General features: G+C 42.9%; 1 protein-coding gene across 1 annotated transcript in view; it reads right to left on the bottom strand.

Moving 5' to 3' along the window:
• Window positions 1-1,891: 1,891 nt before the first annotated feature.
• The window catches only part of GNS (glucosamine (N-acetyl)-6-sulfatase), a 43,856-nt gene continuing 30,071 nt past the window's right edge, over window positions 1,892-15,676 (bottom strand). Inside the window, exons 10-14 of the mRNA XM_024576271.3 lie at window positions 14,385-14,486; window positions 9,399-9,506; window positions 8,300-8,410; window positions 7,001-7,161; window positions 1,892-4,663 (exon numbers count right to left, since the gene is read on the bottom strand). Of these exons, the coding sequence (XP_024432039.1) occupies window positions 4,585-4,663; window positions 7,001-7,161; window positions 8,300-8,410; window positions 9,399-9,506; window positions 14,385-14,486 (561 nt within the window). The 3' untranslated portion in view covers window positions 1,892-4,584. The remainder of the gene's footprint in view (window positions 4,664-7,000; window positions 7,162-8,299; window positions 8,411-9,398; window positions 9,507-14,384; window positions 14,487-15,676) is intronic.

Raw genomic sequence — 15,676 nt, 5'->3', positions numbered from 1 at the left:
GCTTAGATTCCTTTATCTTTTGTGTATATAAAATACTGTAGGTTTTTGCTTTGTGGTTACCTTGAGGCTTACATATAACAACTTATATTTGTAACAGTCTATTTTAAGTTGGAAACAAGTTTGAACATGCTAAAACCTCTATTTTCTCCCCGCTTTTATGTGTTTGGTATCACATTTTACATCTTTTATCTTGTGTACCCCTTAATTATTGTAGGTATATTTTTACTTTTGTCTTTTAACCTTCATACTCTTTATAAATGATTCACCCACTACTTTTTATATTTACCTTTACTAGTGAGATTTATACTTTCAAATGTCTTCTTGTTACTTAATATTGCCAATTCTTTCCAGCTTAAAGAAGTCCCTCAAGGATGGGTTAGTGGTGATTAGAGCTTTCTTGCCCAGAAAACTTTCTCCTTCAATTCTAACTTTGCCAGAGAGTGTACTCTTGGTTGGAAGTTTTTTTCCTAAGTGCTCTTTGTAACTTACATTATGTCCCACAGCTCCGGAATAGGACAACTAGCGGGCGGAGTGGGCCCTCAGATACGTGATGGAGGAAATCCTTTGTAGATCAGAGACAGCAGAGTTTAACAGAAAGATGGCTTTGAAGCCAGATGTTTAAAACCCCAACTCTCATTAGCTCTGTGAGCTTGCATAAATTAAGCTGAGGGGAAAAACCTATCCTGCACAGCTATTTTTTATCCTAATAGTAATTACAAGCACCCTTAGTGTCTGTCTACCCTTTGAGGACCTACTAGCATAAGTCAGAGCTGCAGCTTAAGAGCATGTCAGTAGATCTCAGGTCTTCTGGGCAGAAGGTGGTCATTGCAAGCTTCCCCTTGAAGACCAGGATTTAGAATGGTTACCTACTCCCCGGTACTCTGAGAGCTAGCTCCTGTGTCCCACGTTTAAATCTCGCCTTACGTGATCATTCCTAGGCCATCAGTATAGCAGCCTGAGCAGTGCTTTCGGGCTGGGGCCTTTGGGTTCTCTGCTCTTGCCTCAACACACTTCAAGTTACATGTGACCAGCTCTTTAAACCCATTGCTAGTAAAGATGAAACAAAGACTAAATCCGTAGGGAATTTGGTTCTAAGGGGCAGGGAAGTCTCAGTGAAAACAGGTGGGATAAATTAGGGAAACGGATCTGGTAGAACCTGTACTTGACCTCACTTTGAGAGTCTATGCAAGTACACTTTCCCCTTTTCCTTACTGATGGCTTTGCGTTGTGGTATACGGAAACCGCCCGCTCTTCTGGTAGGAAGCTGGCAACTTTATGGGAGTTTTCTCACATCTTTTCTACTCGGCCTTCATGACTTTTAAGGCATGAGGCAACTTCGTAAGCCTAGGGTTGACAAACCATGTCCTACCTGTTTTTGTAAATAAAGCTTTGTTGGAATACAGCTGCTCACTGATGTGACTATTGATTCGGGCTACTTTTGTGCTACGACAGCAGAGTTCAGTAGTTCCAACAGAGACCACAAGGCCTACAAGCCTGAAATACTAACTCCCCCTTTTAGAAAAGATTTTCAACTTCCATATGAAGTTAATTGTGGCAATGGGTCACACGACTGAATATCTAGGCAAAACTCCTAGGAAGGTGAGCCTAGTTTATCTAATTTAAAGCCAGCCAAGGCAAGATGACTTTCCTCTAGGGCTACAAATGCATGTGGTTTTTCAAGGATTCTCTGCGTGGTGCTCATCCGGGGAGCTCGGGCGGCGGGACCACGTGTAGGAGAGCTTTCTGAGGATGGACAGACTGTAGCACCCAGCATGGAAATGGCCAGTCTCCTGTACTTTGGTGAGTGATTAGAACACGAAACAGCATCAAGGAAAAAAAGCATCTTGTCAAAACTACTACTTGTGGACTAAAACAAAGGACACATTTCCACTAGAATAGAAATAAGTTTTAATTCGTTTAAAAGTGCAGCAGTGAACAGGGTCCTTTGAAGGGCACTTTCTAAGTCAAATGACTGAAATGACACAGAACCAGGGCAGAGTAACTTCTAGGAACAGAAGATGCAAACAGCAGTTCACAAAGTTCAGTGGGACGTAAGTGGTGGCAAAACTAAAGAACCCAAATATTCCCAACTAATTCCACTGGTGGATCAGGTGAAATACCTTTGCTTTCTCTTAAGGATCCTGGGACAATTCCTTTGTTAAAAAAAAAGCACACTAATCCTTAATTTAGATACTCAAACATAAATTTAAAAACATTTTTTATAGGTTAAGGTATAACTTCCATGGCTATCATTACTATTTTGTACAAAAACTCGAGTGTTGTCCATTTGTATCGACAAACTATTGACTGCCCCCCCCCCAAATGTATTTTGCAACAGCACCATTGGTAAAATTCAACGATGTTCAAAAGGTGTTTCCTACTTGGTAACTGTATTTGAGGAAGAGCTTTGTAATAGATTTTTATAAGGCAAACTCTATCTATTCCTATGGCCTTTCTTTATTACTAATGGGTATATAGTTCTCTACTCTGAAGAGTACCAACAGATACGGACCTGGCCTTCTTACAATGGGAAACAGGCAAAGTTGAAGAGAGTATAATTAAGAGGGAAACAAGGCAAGCTTCTTGGCAGTAGGTCCCTTGTACATAGACATGTGCAGAGGTTCAGTGCATTTTGTAGTCTCCTAGATTATATAGGCCGAGGCCTCTTCATGAAAGATGATGTTAGCGCAGATCCAGAATGAAGCCTCTCCAAGGGAAAGTCAGATTGGAGGCCATTCAACAGTTGGGCAGGAGATGCACCAACAGAGAGGGGCTTGCTGCATCCCCATCACCCCAACAGAAGCCCGCTGGTTGTCACAGCAGTGTGACAGGCATGTGGGCCGCTGACTTGTGGATCGCTCGATGACTGTACCTGCTTCCAGGAACTAGCATCATACAATGAATTGAGTGAATAAGATGACATCACAGTACAAGAGTTGGTTTCCTTTTATTCGGGAATGACTATGGCATTGATTTGGAAGTTGACTGAGTAATGTTAAGAATCAAAAGTATAGAATGAAGCTGATACCGATGTCCAACATGTACTTTGCTTTTAGTTACAATCTTTATTTCTTTCCCTAAAACATTCACAGCAGAGGTGTTCATTTCATTTGCTTACTTCACCTCTAAATGCCACCAGTGAATGGGGCTGCATGAGGTAAAGGAATAAACGCAATGGCTATTAACCCACCACGGTTAGCTGGCGTTCTGATGGGAAGGTTGCTTATGACCATGTCTTACAAAGTGCTTAAAGCTCAGCCTAAGACCTTAGATAAAGCTAAAATCACTATTGCCTGAGATGAACAGGTTACCAACCACAGCTCTCCCTCCTTTCCTGCTGTCCCTCCACCAATTAGCCTTCTTGTGAAGAAAATGGTGGAAGCGGGATTGGTCTTCAAGCCAAGGAACATAAAAATATAGGTGTTCTAAATAGTGAGGAAACCTCGGCAAGACCTGGTTTTGACAATAGTGAACGAGGCCCAAATTACACATGACCCCCACAACAGGAAGAAACTGAAAAGGAAGAAGGTAGGGTGAAGAAGCTGATACTTTCATTAACTGTAAGAAATTTTTATATCTTAAATGAACAGAATGTCAGCAAAATGCAGAGAGAGTCAAAACAACTTCACGTGGGACTGAAACCTAGACTCCCTGCTGGACAGGCAACTTACTGCACCTCAACTGGAGCCCTTCTACCTGCCAGCCGGGTAGCCCCACCTGTAGGAGGCCCTCAGACACCCAGCTTCACCAACGCTAAGAAGTTTTTTCTCTGCTGAGTTACCTAAGCCGCTCTGTTTTTCAGCGCTCGGAGGGAAAAGCATCGAGAGAAGAGACATGCCCTCGACACCACTGGTTTAAGTTGACTGGCACTCCACGTGGTTAGCAGCCACTGGAAGACAGATGGCTCTCACCGCCAATGACCACTTGGAATTAGCCCGTACTGAAGGCTGCTTCGACTTCAGTGTAGTACCAGCCCCGACTTCCCCCAAAATGAACAGCGCTTGCTTGATAGGTTTTGAGTTTGCGCCCTTATCCCATCACGCTGTGATGGATATTACAAACGATACCTTTCGGCTACTCTAAAAACAATGGTGCTTGTTCTTAGTCAGATGATTTAGCTCTAACAGTCATTCTTCAAGCCTGTGCCGTTAGTATTTTTTGATAGTGAAGTGCTCAATCTGAAATGCTGTACGGGTCCTTTGATTTTAGTTCAAGCTGTAGATCAAAAACATTTCCCTCCCTAAAGCACTGCCATTTATCTGAATGGGTTTATAAATCAGACTTGGACCGCACGGGGAGTAATCAGGAACTGCAGCCCCAGGACAGAAAGAGGATGTGGGAACAGAGACCTCAGGAGCAGCGGGATGAGCTGAATGAGGGACCAGGGACAGCGGCTCCTGACATGAGGGCAGAGTTCACAGTTTAACACATTGCACAAGTTGGTCAGCTGACTGGGTTGCTTTTTAAAATGACTTAAAGCCAGTCTGGAAACTCTTCCAGGTATGGTCTTGAAGACTAGCTACAGACACCTACTACAATCACTTCATCAGAAAGAGGCGTGCGGGGACCCCACTGCAGAGGTCGCTACAGGAGATGTTTGGAAAACCTTCGAGTCCTGCCACCACCATAATTGTTGAACATGAGACGAGGGTCAAACCGGTATCTGGGGAAGAAAAATACAAGGGTGCCACGTTAGCTGTAGTTAGCCACTGAGAACTTCCTTCAGAATGTTCACTGGAAAGGAAGGCAGGAAGAGAGAGCAAAGGAATTATCAATCCACCAGAAGAGAATCTAGTGGTAAAGTCTGTAGTACAAAACAGGAGCACTTGATAATGGCATTTCCACTGCCAGTCAACCAGCACAAAACAAGGCAGTAGAAGGAGAGGAGGGGGGGAAATAAATAGAAGTCGGGTTAATCTTGGAAGGCCTTAAGGAGGAGGCCAGATTTGAACTGTTTTTGAGGGGGGGTGAGGTGGTCCGTAAGGTATAAAGCAGCCTGATGGATGAGCCCAGCCGTTGCTGAAGGCCCTCCCAGAAGCTTCAAATCCCTTCTTTTACAGTCAAATGGTGGGTCAGAGCACAGGTATGCGCCTCAGATATGAGTTTAAATCTGGCTCGTTGTGAACTCAGGTAAGTTATTAACCCCACTGGCCACCAATAAAATAGTAAGGCAATTTATGTATAATGCCTGGCGCATAAAAGTAACTTACTTACCACCCACGGGACAGTTACAGTGAGTGCCGGATGGTAACTTGACTGAGACGTGGCAAACATAAAGAGACTCACCGTGCATGTCTGTGAGGGCTAGAGATGACACACTGTTTTACTGTTTCTTGTACCTACTATCTTTTGGGACAAATGAATTCCTACTATTATTTTAAAGCAGGGGCTGGCCAATATTTTTTAAAGAGCCAGGTAATAAATATTTTAGAGTTGGTGGGCCATACAATCTCTGACCCCACTACTCAATTTTACTGAAGTGGCCACACACAGTATGTGAGGGAATGTGTATGGCTGTGTTCTAACGGGTGGGGGATGGACTGGGCCTGTGGGATTCTACAGGCCTAAATGTTTGGTAGGAGAGAATAAGCTATGGCTAAGGAATTTTTAAAAAGTGAGTTCTAAAATGAGAATCCAGTTTGTCTACTCATTGCCATATTGGGTTGGCCAAAAAGTTTGGTTTTTCTCCATAAGATGGCCCTAGTAGCACTTAGTTATCTTTAACTTCACTCAAAACAATTTTGTTAGATTGTATTGTGACAGCTGTCATATCAGTGTGCACTTGAAAAAATACCAAATTTGTGAATTTTTGTGCATTTTAATATTGAAGATGGAAGAAAATATGCAAAATGTTCAGCATATTATGGCTTATTATTTCAAGAAAAGTAAAAATGCAACTGAAACCAAGAAAAGATTTGTGCAGTGTATAGAGAAGGTGATGTGCCTATACATTTTGATAGAACGTATCAAAAGTGGCTTAAGAAGTTTTGTGCTGGAGATTTCTCACCAGGTAATATACTCCAGTTGGGTAGACCAGCTGAAGTTCAGAGCAATTAAATCGAGACATTGAGAACAATCAACATTATACCACGTGGGAGATAGCTGACATACTCAAAATATCCAAATCAATAAAGTTATTGGTGAAATTTTAAAAATGTCTTTTATTTTACAGAAACAACTAAACAGGCTTTCTGGCCAACTCAACACACCCTCTCTCATTTGCCCTTTAGAACCCTTCATATGAAACGGCCAGTGGTAACGCTGCTCCTCCCCACTGGCTTCGGGCACTTCTCCCCTCTGTCCTACGGTCAGAGTCTAAGAACTGAAATAATCTTTTCCCGGTGAAAGTTTGATGTTTAATTTTATAATTTTCCAGCAAAAGAGGACAGGTTTTGCCATCGGCGGCTCAAGCGCACGGTGTGCGGAGCCCAGGGGCAGTGGGGAAGAGCGACTGTTGGAGAGGAAGGAGAGGGGAACAGAGCTGACCTAGCAGGAGGAAGGTAAACACCGTCCCTACCTCCGTGTGCGGCAGTGGACGCGTACACCTCTGCTTCACTGTCTGTGTCTAATACATGACCTTTACTGGCAAGCATTCACACTTCTGAGCAATGACAGAGAAGGCGTATGCCCTCGGAAGTGCTAGGAAACAGGGTAGCGCTTGGTCAGCTACTCTAAAGGAGCCCCAGCTGTCACCAGTGCAGTCGAGTGGCACCTTGACCAGAATCACAGCAGGAGGGGAGGAGCCTCAGTGGTGAGGAGCGGGGCTACGCCTGTAACTGCAGCACCCAGTCGGCACCAAAAAGCAGAAGTTTCGAACTGGGGGTTTTCTCAGCACAACAGGCTGGAGCACTAAGACCCAGTATTCCCACTCTGCAGCAGGCGGGTGGGAAACACAGCACAGCTCAAGGCAAAAAGGACCCGTCAGGCTCCCCCTGCTATCGGGACCAGCACGACTGCTCGAGATAACTTGGCAAAGTCACTGAAGAAAACGGAAACTTACCCGGGGTCAAAAACCCCTGGAGTGCGACAGGTGGGTCCGGAGCAGGACTGTAACATCATCAGCCGGTAGTTCATCTTGCCTAAGAGCTCTGGGTCTATGCTTTTAGCAATGTTAGTGATCTGGTGTGGGTCTGCGGTCAGGTTGTAGACTTCCACGAACACCTACAGGAAAGGGTGGAGAGAGGAAAGAGCAAGGGGTTACATTTAAAGAAATACTCATGTGAACTATTTCTAAATGGGGAGGGAGGAGGTAAACAACACTCAAGGCCCAGGAGAGTATCATCTGGTTTTAAGATCCTCAAAGGAAAATTAAAAAATATCCCCAAAGAGCCCAAGGGTATACACGAGACAATGGAGCATCTGTTCTGGGGGCTAAATTGCTCAGCCCACGGCCCACATGTTGGAAAGGGGCCTGTTTCAGGCAGCGTATGGGCAGGTATCACGTTCTATAATTAAAGCAGACAGCAGAAGGCACAACCCTCAAACGGCAAGGTCTCAGAAACTAAACTTGGTGATGAAGTTTCTGACTGGGAGCTGACATATGAAGGTTTATTTTTGCCTCAGAATTGTGAAGACAGGAAAGTACCCAAACCTGTGTTAAACAAATGTTAGGTTTCCCTATTTTAAAAAGCAGTTTTGGATGCACTGCTGAAGGATACGACGCTATTATTTCTAATGTTGGACACGTCTAATATCGCCATTTCCCACCATCGGTATGTGCTTTGTTTTCCAAACCGCAGTCCAGCGACAGCCTAGGAAGATGGCAGGAAATTCTGCCTGTCGGCTCCAGCAGCCGCCCTTAGACCATCACTTACAAAGCAGTTACCGCACTGGCGAAGACCATGGGGGCAGGGGAACAGGAACTGAGTTTGAGGGGAGCCCTCTTGCCTGTCGTCTCAAGCGTTTACGGGCTACAAGCAAACGGCGCACGAGTCAGCTCCTGAGAAACACGAGCAGGACGAGCACTGGCTCCATGTGGCCAAATGTCTGACCCTCAGCCCAAATTAGCAGGGAAGCAAACAGACCAGATGGGCAGCATTCTGAAAAAGTGACCTGCACCTTTAAAGTACGTGTTCAGGTGCTGGTGGGATTGGAGAGAGCCTCATCCAAAAAGGTCACGGAGAATAAAGAATGGCCTTGGGGAATTCTATTTTCTTAGCTGCCGGAAACCTAAGTGGAAGTACAGATAAGAAACCTCTTCCCGGGAGAGCATCCTTGGACCTGCTCTTCTGCCACTGAGTCCAGCCCGCAGAGCGCTCCCACAGACGCAGCGGGGGTGGGGAGTGGCAGGGCCCCTCACCTCCTGGTCATCAAACTCGCAGTACTGTAAGTCCCACAGCGCCGACATGGTCCTCACACAGGCGTAGGTGTTGTTGTAAGCATCTTCACACACGCAGTCTGGGAAACATTGCTGTGGGGACAGTGCAAAAGTTACGTGAACACAGTTCTGCAGGAACAACTACTGTCTGCAGGGACAACCAAACGGCTCAAAGCAGACATACAACTGGAGAGAAATCAGGTCTCCTTCCACTGAGAAATGAACTGAGAACAGATGGGGGGCTTTGCTCCTTACTGCTGTGATGGCTAACCTGACTAAGGCATGTGGCCGTGGTGGCTCTGCCGCCGCCCCCCGTCTGCTAATCTCCTGACAAGGAGTAGCTGGAAGGGGCCCCCTGAAACGTATGGTTGGTAAGGAGAACTCCGTACTCAAATGAGTCACTTCTAAGGTACATTAGGAACTGCCATCCTAAAGGGTTGGGAAAAAGTGCTAAAATGAACTTTGTAAAATCATCTACAGGTAAGTTATTTATTATGAGTGTTCTCACCACCAAATAGGACTTCGAATTCTAACTCATTTAAGTCTTCATAACTATATCATGACACTGTGGTGTTAGGAGAGCCAATGCCAAATGGAAGCCTGTTTTCCATTCTCCAAAGTGAGGCCCACATCGCTGTAACCACCCTCATGACCAGCCTGGCAAGACACTCGTGATGGCACGGTCACAGGTGGGACCCCATCTCTGCTGGATGACACCCCTACTAATGAAAACTGGCACTGCTACCGGGAAGGGTAGGAAAACAGGAAGGGGTATCATTAATAAGGTAAGAATACGGGCAGATACGTGTACTTGTTACAAAAATTGGAAGAATTTGAGTGCACATTCTTGATAATACATCAGCAGTATCATTTTCAGGGTTTTTTTTTTCCCCCCATTTTCAGGATTATTGAATTTACCTTTGTGCATCTACTAATTTTCCACAGTCAAGTGACGAAGTCAAGTGAGAGAGAAGTAGGACTCGGATTAAGGGTTCCAATACTTGATACATCTAATCTGAACTAACGCCTTGCTGTGCTGTCTGTGAGCACGCTGTCCACGCCAACGCAAACTATTACTCACGGACACTCCAGGACTCAGGGAAGGACACGTGGGGTCGGTGACATTACGACCTTCTCCTTGATATTCCACCAGGACATCTGATCGCCAAGTCACATTACTGGCACCTCTCTAGAAAGAAGAGCAAAAGTGGTTCCTATGAGGCATCTAGGCTGTGAAAAGGATCAGTTGTCATTCTTCTGTGAAAGGGACTTGGCAGTCAACACTGATTGGACTGTTGGTTCATCGACTAAAGGCAATGACTACACTGACGTGCATGAAGGCTACTGAGTACCATGTTTGGTATTTATAGAGCCCTTGCAAGTGATGGTCAAATGCTTTGAGCATTTTATAGTTACTTCCCAAGATTACTTCTGTGAGGCAGGTCAGGAATGGAAACCAACAAAGAGGCTAAGCAAGAATCAGTCACACGCAAGGTGCTGGACGTCCAGGTTAGAATAAACACTCCTGTCTAGAAACCCTATGGAAGAACGCTTCTAGCTCAGGCGAAGAAATCTGTAGCTCAATACACCCAAGGACAAGAACTCACACACATTAAACAGGGCTGTGCTAAGGACTGTAAAACATTCTTGACGGTCAGAATGAAGATACCATACATACAGGAACTTGTGGGGAGGGGGGAGAATTCCCCCCACACCCCTTCAGTTCTTACGGCTGGACTTGTAAAAATAAAACAGTAAAACTGACACAAGACTAAGTTAGTAAGACAAAACCCAATTTGAGTGCTCGGGAGAATGACAAATACAATACTCAAATCATAAAACGAGGCTCAAAGACATGACTGAACTAGGCCCCCTTTCATACTTTTTAGACAATGAAACAATAAATTTGTGAGAAACTGACAGGAGAGATGATACTCATTAGGAAAGATTCTAAGCACGGTTTGGGTGTTCACTGGTGAGGAATCTGAAGAAAGTCTGGGTGGTAAATTAGTAAAGGTGGTATAGGGCTTTCGCCTGGATCCTCTTAACTGGAGTGATAAGGCTGTCTCTCAGCCTTCAGGAACGGTGGGAGGGGAGGGGGCAGCCATCACACAGTATCACATGGGACATCCATCTCCTGCTCTTGGGACAGAGAGCTCAGGATTTTCTTCTTGCACGGGAGTTTCGTAAGGAGCTTTAATTCAAAATAATATGCCATTGTGGGGTATCTTGGGGTGGCCTGCCCTGGGCCCTGACAGTAGAGTTTAAGACCTGTATGGAGAAAGTTAAAGGAAGTAAATTTCCTAACTCATCTATAGATTCAATGCAGTTCCAACCAAATGCCCAACATGATTTTTTTAGGCAAACTGAAAAGCTGATTTTCAAGTTTATATGGAAGAAAGATAGCTAGAATCCCTATAAGAACCACAAGAGACATGCATCAATACAAAGATTTAATTATACCGCTTTGTAACAAGACAAAGTGATACTGGTACAGAGACCGATCTTTGGAATAGAAAAGACAATCGAATATTTACAGAAGAAAATGAAATTGGATCCCTGACTCATACCATACAAGAAAATCAATTCTAGATACAATGAGGGCTTGAATGTAAGCACAAAATTTTTAGGAGAAAATCTAAAAGAACTGCTTTCTAACCTCAAGGTTCAGAAGCATTTTTATGAACAAGACACAGAAGATACTAACCATAAAAGAGACAATTTATACATTCAACTCGTGATATCTTAATGTAAGGAAAAGACAAGTTACTAAGATATGATGGGACAAAAATAGGCATTTCACAAGGAAAGAAACACAAAAGGTGTAAATGAAAAATGATTCACTGATCAAAAAGAATATATATAGCCTTGGCTGGTGCTGCTCAGTGAATTGAGCCCCAGACTGTAAACCAAAAAGTCAACGGTTCTATTCCCAGCAGGGCACAGGCCTGGGTTGTGGGCCAGGTCCCCAGTAGGGAGTGACCTGGATGCTTCTCTCCCTCTCTTTCTCCCTCCCTTTCCCTCTCTCTAAACATAAATAAAATCTTAAAACGATCCCAAGGACATTAAAAAATATATATACAAGTAATCAATAAACACATGACGAGATGTTCAACGCCATTAGTTATTAGGGAAATGCAAATCGAACCCACAATGAGGTACCAGTTCACACTGACTGCAATATAAGATAACAGCAAGTGTTGGTGAGGATGTGGAGAAACTGGAACCCTTGGCCCTGGCCGGATTGCTGAGTTGGTTAAAGCGTTGTCCTTGTACACCAAGGTTGTGGGTTCAATACCCAGTTAGGGCACATACAAGAAACAACCAATGAATGCATAAATAAGTGAAAAAGCCCTGGCTGGTGTGGCTCCATGGGTTGAGTGCTGGCCTGAAAATCGTCACCAGTTCGATTCCCAGTCAGAAGGCGTGCCTGGGTGCGGGCCAGGTCCCCAGTTGGGGGCGTGTGAGAAGCAACCAGTTGATGTATCTCTCTCACATTGGTGTGTCTCTCCCTCTCTCTCTCTTCCTCCCTTCCCCTCCATCTAAAAGTAAATAAATAAAATCTTTTTAAAAATTGATGTTTTTCTGAAAAAATCAGTTAAAAAAAACAGTAAAAAAGAGAAAATGGAATCTTTGTACACTGCTGGTGTACACACCATGTGACCCAGCAGTTCCCCTAGGTATATATCCAAGAAACTGAAAAGTTTGTCCACCGAAAACTTGTACACAAATATTCACAGCACCATTATTGATAATAGCCCCGAACGGGGAACAACCCAACTTGTCTATTGGCTAATGAATGAATAAACATGGTATACACCTGTACAATGGCATATTATACAGCAATAAAAAGGAATGAAGTATTGCTATAGATGTTATAATGTGGACGGCTCTTAAAAGCGAAAGACGCCAGGCACAAGAGGCCACGTAGTGTACGAGTCTAACTATACGGACTGTCTACAACAGACATATCTACACAGACAGACAGCTGCCTAGTGCTTGCCTGGAGCTGGGAGAGGGAGCGATGGAGAAGTGACTGCTAATGTTTCTGGGGTGAGGAAAATGTTCTAAAATTAGATTGCGGTGTAGTTGCACAACTCTAAATATACCAAAACCAAATGACTTATAAACTTTAAATGAGTGAAATGTATAGTAAGTGAATTAAGTTGTAAAAAAAAAAAAAAGAAAGTAAATTTATCTCATTAGTCAACAACAAAAAAAAGCACAATAGGACCAAGTACGATTTGTTTTTTTCCCCCACCACGTTGGCAAAATTTAAGTTGTCTCACAGTTTCATACAAGGCAAAGGGAACTGTGGCACACTACCGGTGAGAATGTAAACTGATGACGGTTTTGTAACATAACTCGGTAATACTTGTAGAAATGAACACGTGCAGTTCCTGTGACCTCGCGTACACACACTTCACTGGGAGCTGTGTGTGAGAACGCTGTTGCAGCACTGTGCCCAAAACAAAACTAGACCACCAGAAATGTCCGTCGGCTGACAAGAAAACAGGTAATTAAGTGGTGATACATTCATACAATAGAATATGAGGCATCTGCGAAAGAGAATTTAGAAACAATGCTGGACTGAAAAAAGTTCCTAATGACATCCAGTAGGATATCATTTTCAGAGGGCAAAACAAAATCAAAACTAGGTATGTTGTCTACACAGTACCTAGTATGCATACATACACAGTAACCTTAAACAATAAAAGCCAGAGAAGGATAACCATGAAATTCAGGAAAGTGAGCCCTAGGGTAGAGTTGCCAGTAATGGGAATATTTCAATTCTTAAACAGGATGATGGGGTCATTGCATTTCTTACATTTCATAAATAATGTGTTATATGTATTCTCTTGTATGAAGCATATACTATCTAATAATAAATTCTAATAGATTCAGACAAATCAATGAATTAAGATTTACCTATAATGAGTCATCATAAATGCCTAAAACATTTTAGTGCTGATCAGTCCAAACTTGTCTATGTTTAAATGTATTCAAATACATTTTTGCCCTGGCTGCTGTGGCTCAGTGGATTGAGCGCAGGCCTGTGAACCTAAAATGTGCTGGTTCGATTCCCAGTCAGGGCATATGCCTAGGCTGCAGGCCAGGTCCCCAGTTGGGGGCGCGTGAGAGGCAAGTGATGGATGTTTCTCTCCTCTTTCTCCCTCCCTTCCACTCTCTCTAAAAATAAAAAAATAAAATGAAATACATTTTTAATGAAGAAGAGATGCTGTTGTGAAACCCCCTTCTCTCCCCATAGCATGTGGGAGGCATCCTTCCGAGTCAGTGTATACAGACCTTTATCATTTAGTGCTGGCTTAATGGTGCAACACTTTAACCAATTCCCTACTGGATGCTTAGGTTTTCTGTTTTCTTCTGTTAATACTCATGTACTTTTTTTATAGTTAGCTCTGTATGGTGCCAGGTACATAGTAGGCACTGCTGAATGAATTTTGTTTTCTTAGAATAAATTCCCAGAGGGAACTGCTGGATGTGCGTGTTCTGAAGTGGTACGTCTTGATAAATTAGCCTCCTGAGAGCTTCTACTGACTACGCTTTTGTGAACCGAGTCTGAGCAGTGTCCATCCCCACTTCTGCAACAGGGGGCGTCTCTGCCAGTGCTCAGGCAGCGAAGGCCTCCTCAGTTAAGCGTCTCTTTGATCTGCACTGGTGCGATCTTCTGCATTTACTTTAGCCCTTTCAAATTCCTCTGTGAGTTGACTAGTTACTTCTTTTGCCCATTTTTTTCTACTGGGGTATTAATATTTGCTAAGAACTGAACTATTAGAACTTGTTACCCTTTTTCACATGTTGCAAGTATTTTCCCAATTTGTAACCTGTCTTTTGTTTATAATAATATTTTGGGGGGGTGGGAAGTAGGAAGCATATAGAACTGCTTATATGTGGCCATTCTTTTCCTACCATAGAGAAGAGAAAAATTCTATTCTTTCTACGCCAAATTTTATAGCTTTAAGCTTTAAGTTTTAAAGTCTAAATTTACACAACCTGGGATTTATTTCAGTCTTGGCTCAGGCCTGATTGAGGGTTGTATACTCACCAAAATGGGCAATAAAGACATCCCATCCATCTGTGTCTTATTCAGGTTGTAGCCAGCAATATCCAAAATAGTAGGGCCCAAATCGATGTTGGCAACAAGCATCTATGAGAATGAGAAAAAAAAACCAAGTTTCCCTTTTCTATCTATACTCTTTTCTCCCCACCTCACCCATGAGACAAACAGCATTTACTATTATCTTTTGTACAGACCATACTTATTTAGATCTTTTGATTCATATTCAAATATAACTATAGTAATAAAAAAAACAAAACTAAGGCTTATAATATATGCCTTTGGGAAATTATATATTTATTCCATCCACCTACTACTATTGATCAAAACATTTTATCCCTGGCTGGTGTGGCTCAGTGGAATGAGTGCTGGCCTGAGAACCAAAGGATCGCTGGTTCAATTCCCAGTCAGGGCACATGCCTGGGTTGCAGGCCAGGTCCTCACGGGGCATGGGAGAGACAACCACACATTGATGTTGCTCTCCCTCTCTTTCTCCCTCCTTCTCCCTCTCTAAATATAAATACATAAAATAAAATCCCAAAAGAAACATTTAAAAAAAACCTCTTTTGGGATTGTCTGGAGTCTGCTATGAATCATGAGAAAAATACTGGTCTATTTTATACGAAGTGTTTTCCAATTAAATCATTCTTACTAGTTTACTAAATTTAACTTCAAATGGACTCCTGACAATTTCAACAGCCTCTAAGGCTGAACGCTTACCACCAAGGAGGATATTAGCCCTTTTTATGGTTTCTCGGTGACAACAATGCCAAAAAGTGTTCGCAACAGGCTTTGAAGACTGCAGAATGCTTAGTGCAGCGGTACATCAGTAAGATTCCTTAAAGGGCACGAAAGCTAGATGTTTTAAACAAACATTCTAGATATTAAAGATACTGCCCTGAATTTATATCTTTCCTTATTTCCTTGGTTTATTAGATGATTTTCCTTCTATATACAATGCCTCTCCAGGACCTAAACCAATACAATCCAGCAGAAACATAACAGGACCATATATGTAATTCAAAATTATATACTGACCACATTTAAGTAAAAATGAAAAAAGATGAAATTCACTGTATATATTTTACTTAACCCGACATCTAAAAAATATTACTATTTAACATGTAAGGAATACACAAAACAAGATTTTATGTTTTTATTTTTGAATCAAGTCTCTGAAATCTGGTATTTTACAAACTGTAATGCTCTCAATTTGGAGTATCTCATGTGGTCCACTTTTGGCTCACCAGCCAACGAGGCTGGTGGTTACGATAGTAGAC

This window comes from Desmodus rotundus, chromosome 3 (assembly GCF_022682495.2).
Source record: "Desmodus rotundus isolate HL8 chromosome 3, HLdesRot8A.1, whole genome shotgun sequence".
NCBI classification, from domain to species: Eukaryota; Metazoa; Chordata; class Mammalia; order Chiroptera; family Phyllostomidae; genus Desmodus; species Desmodus rotundus.
This window is presented reverse-complemented; position numbering and strand designations above follow the sequence as displayed.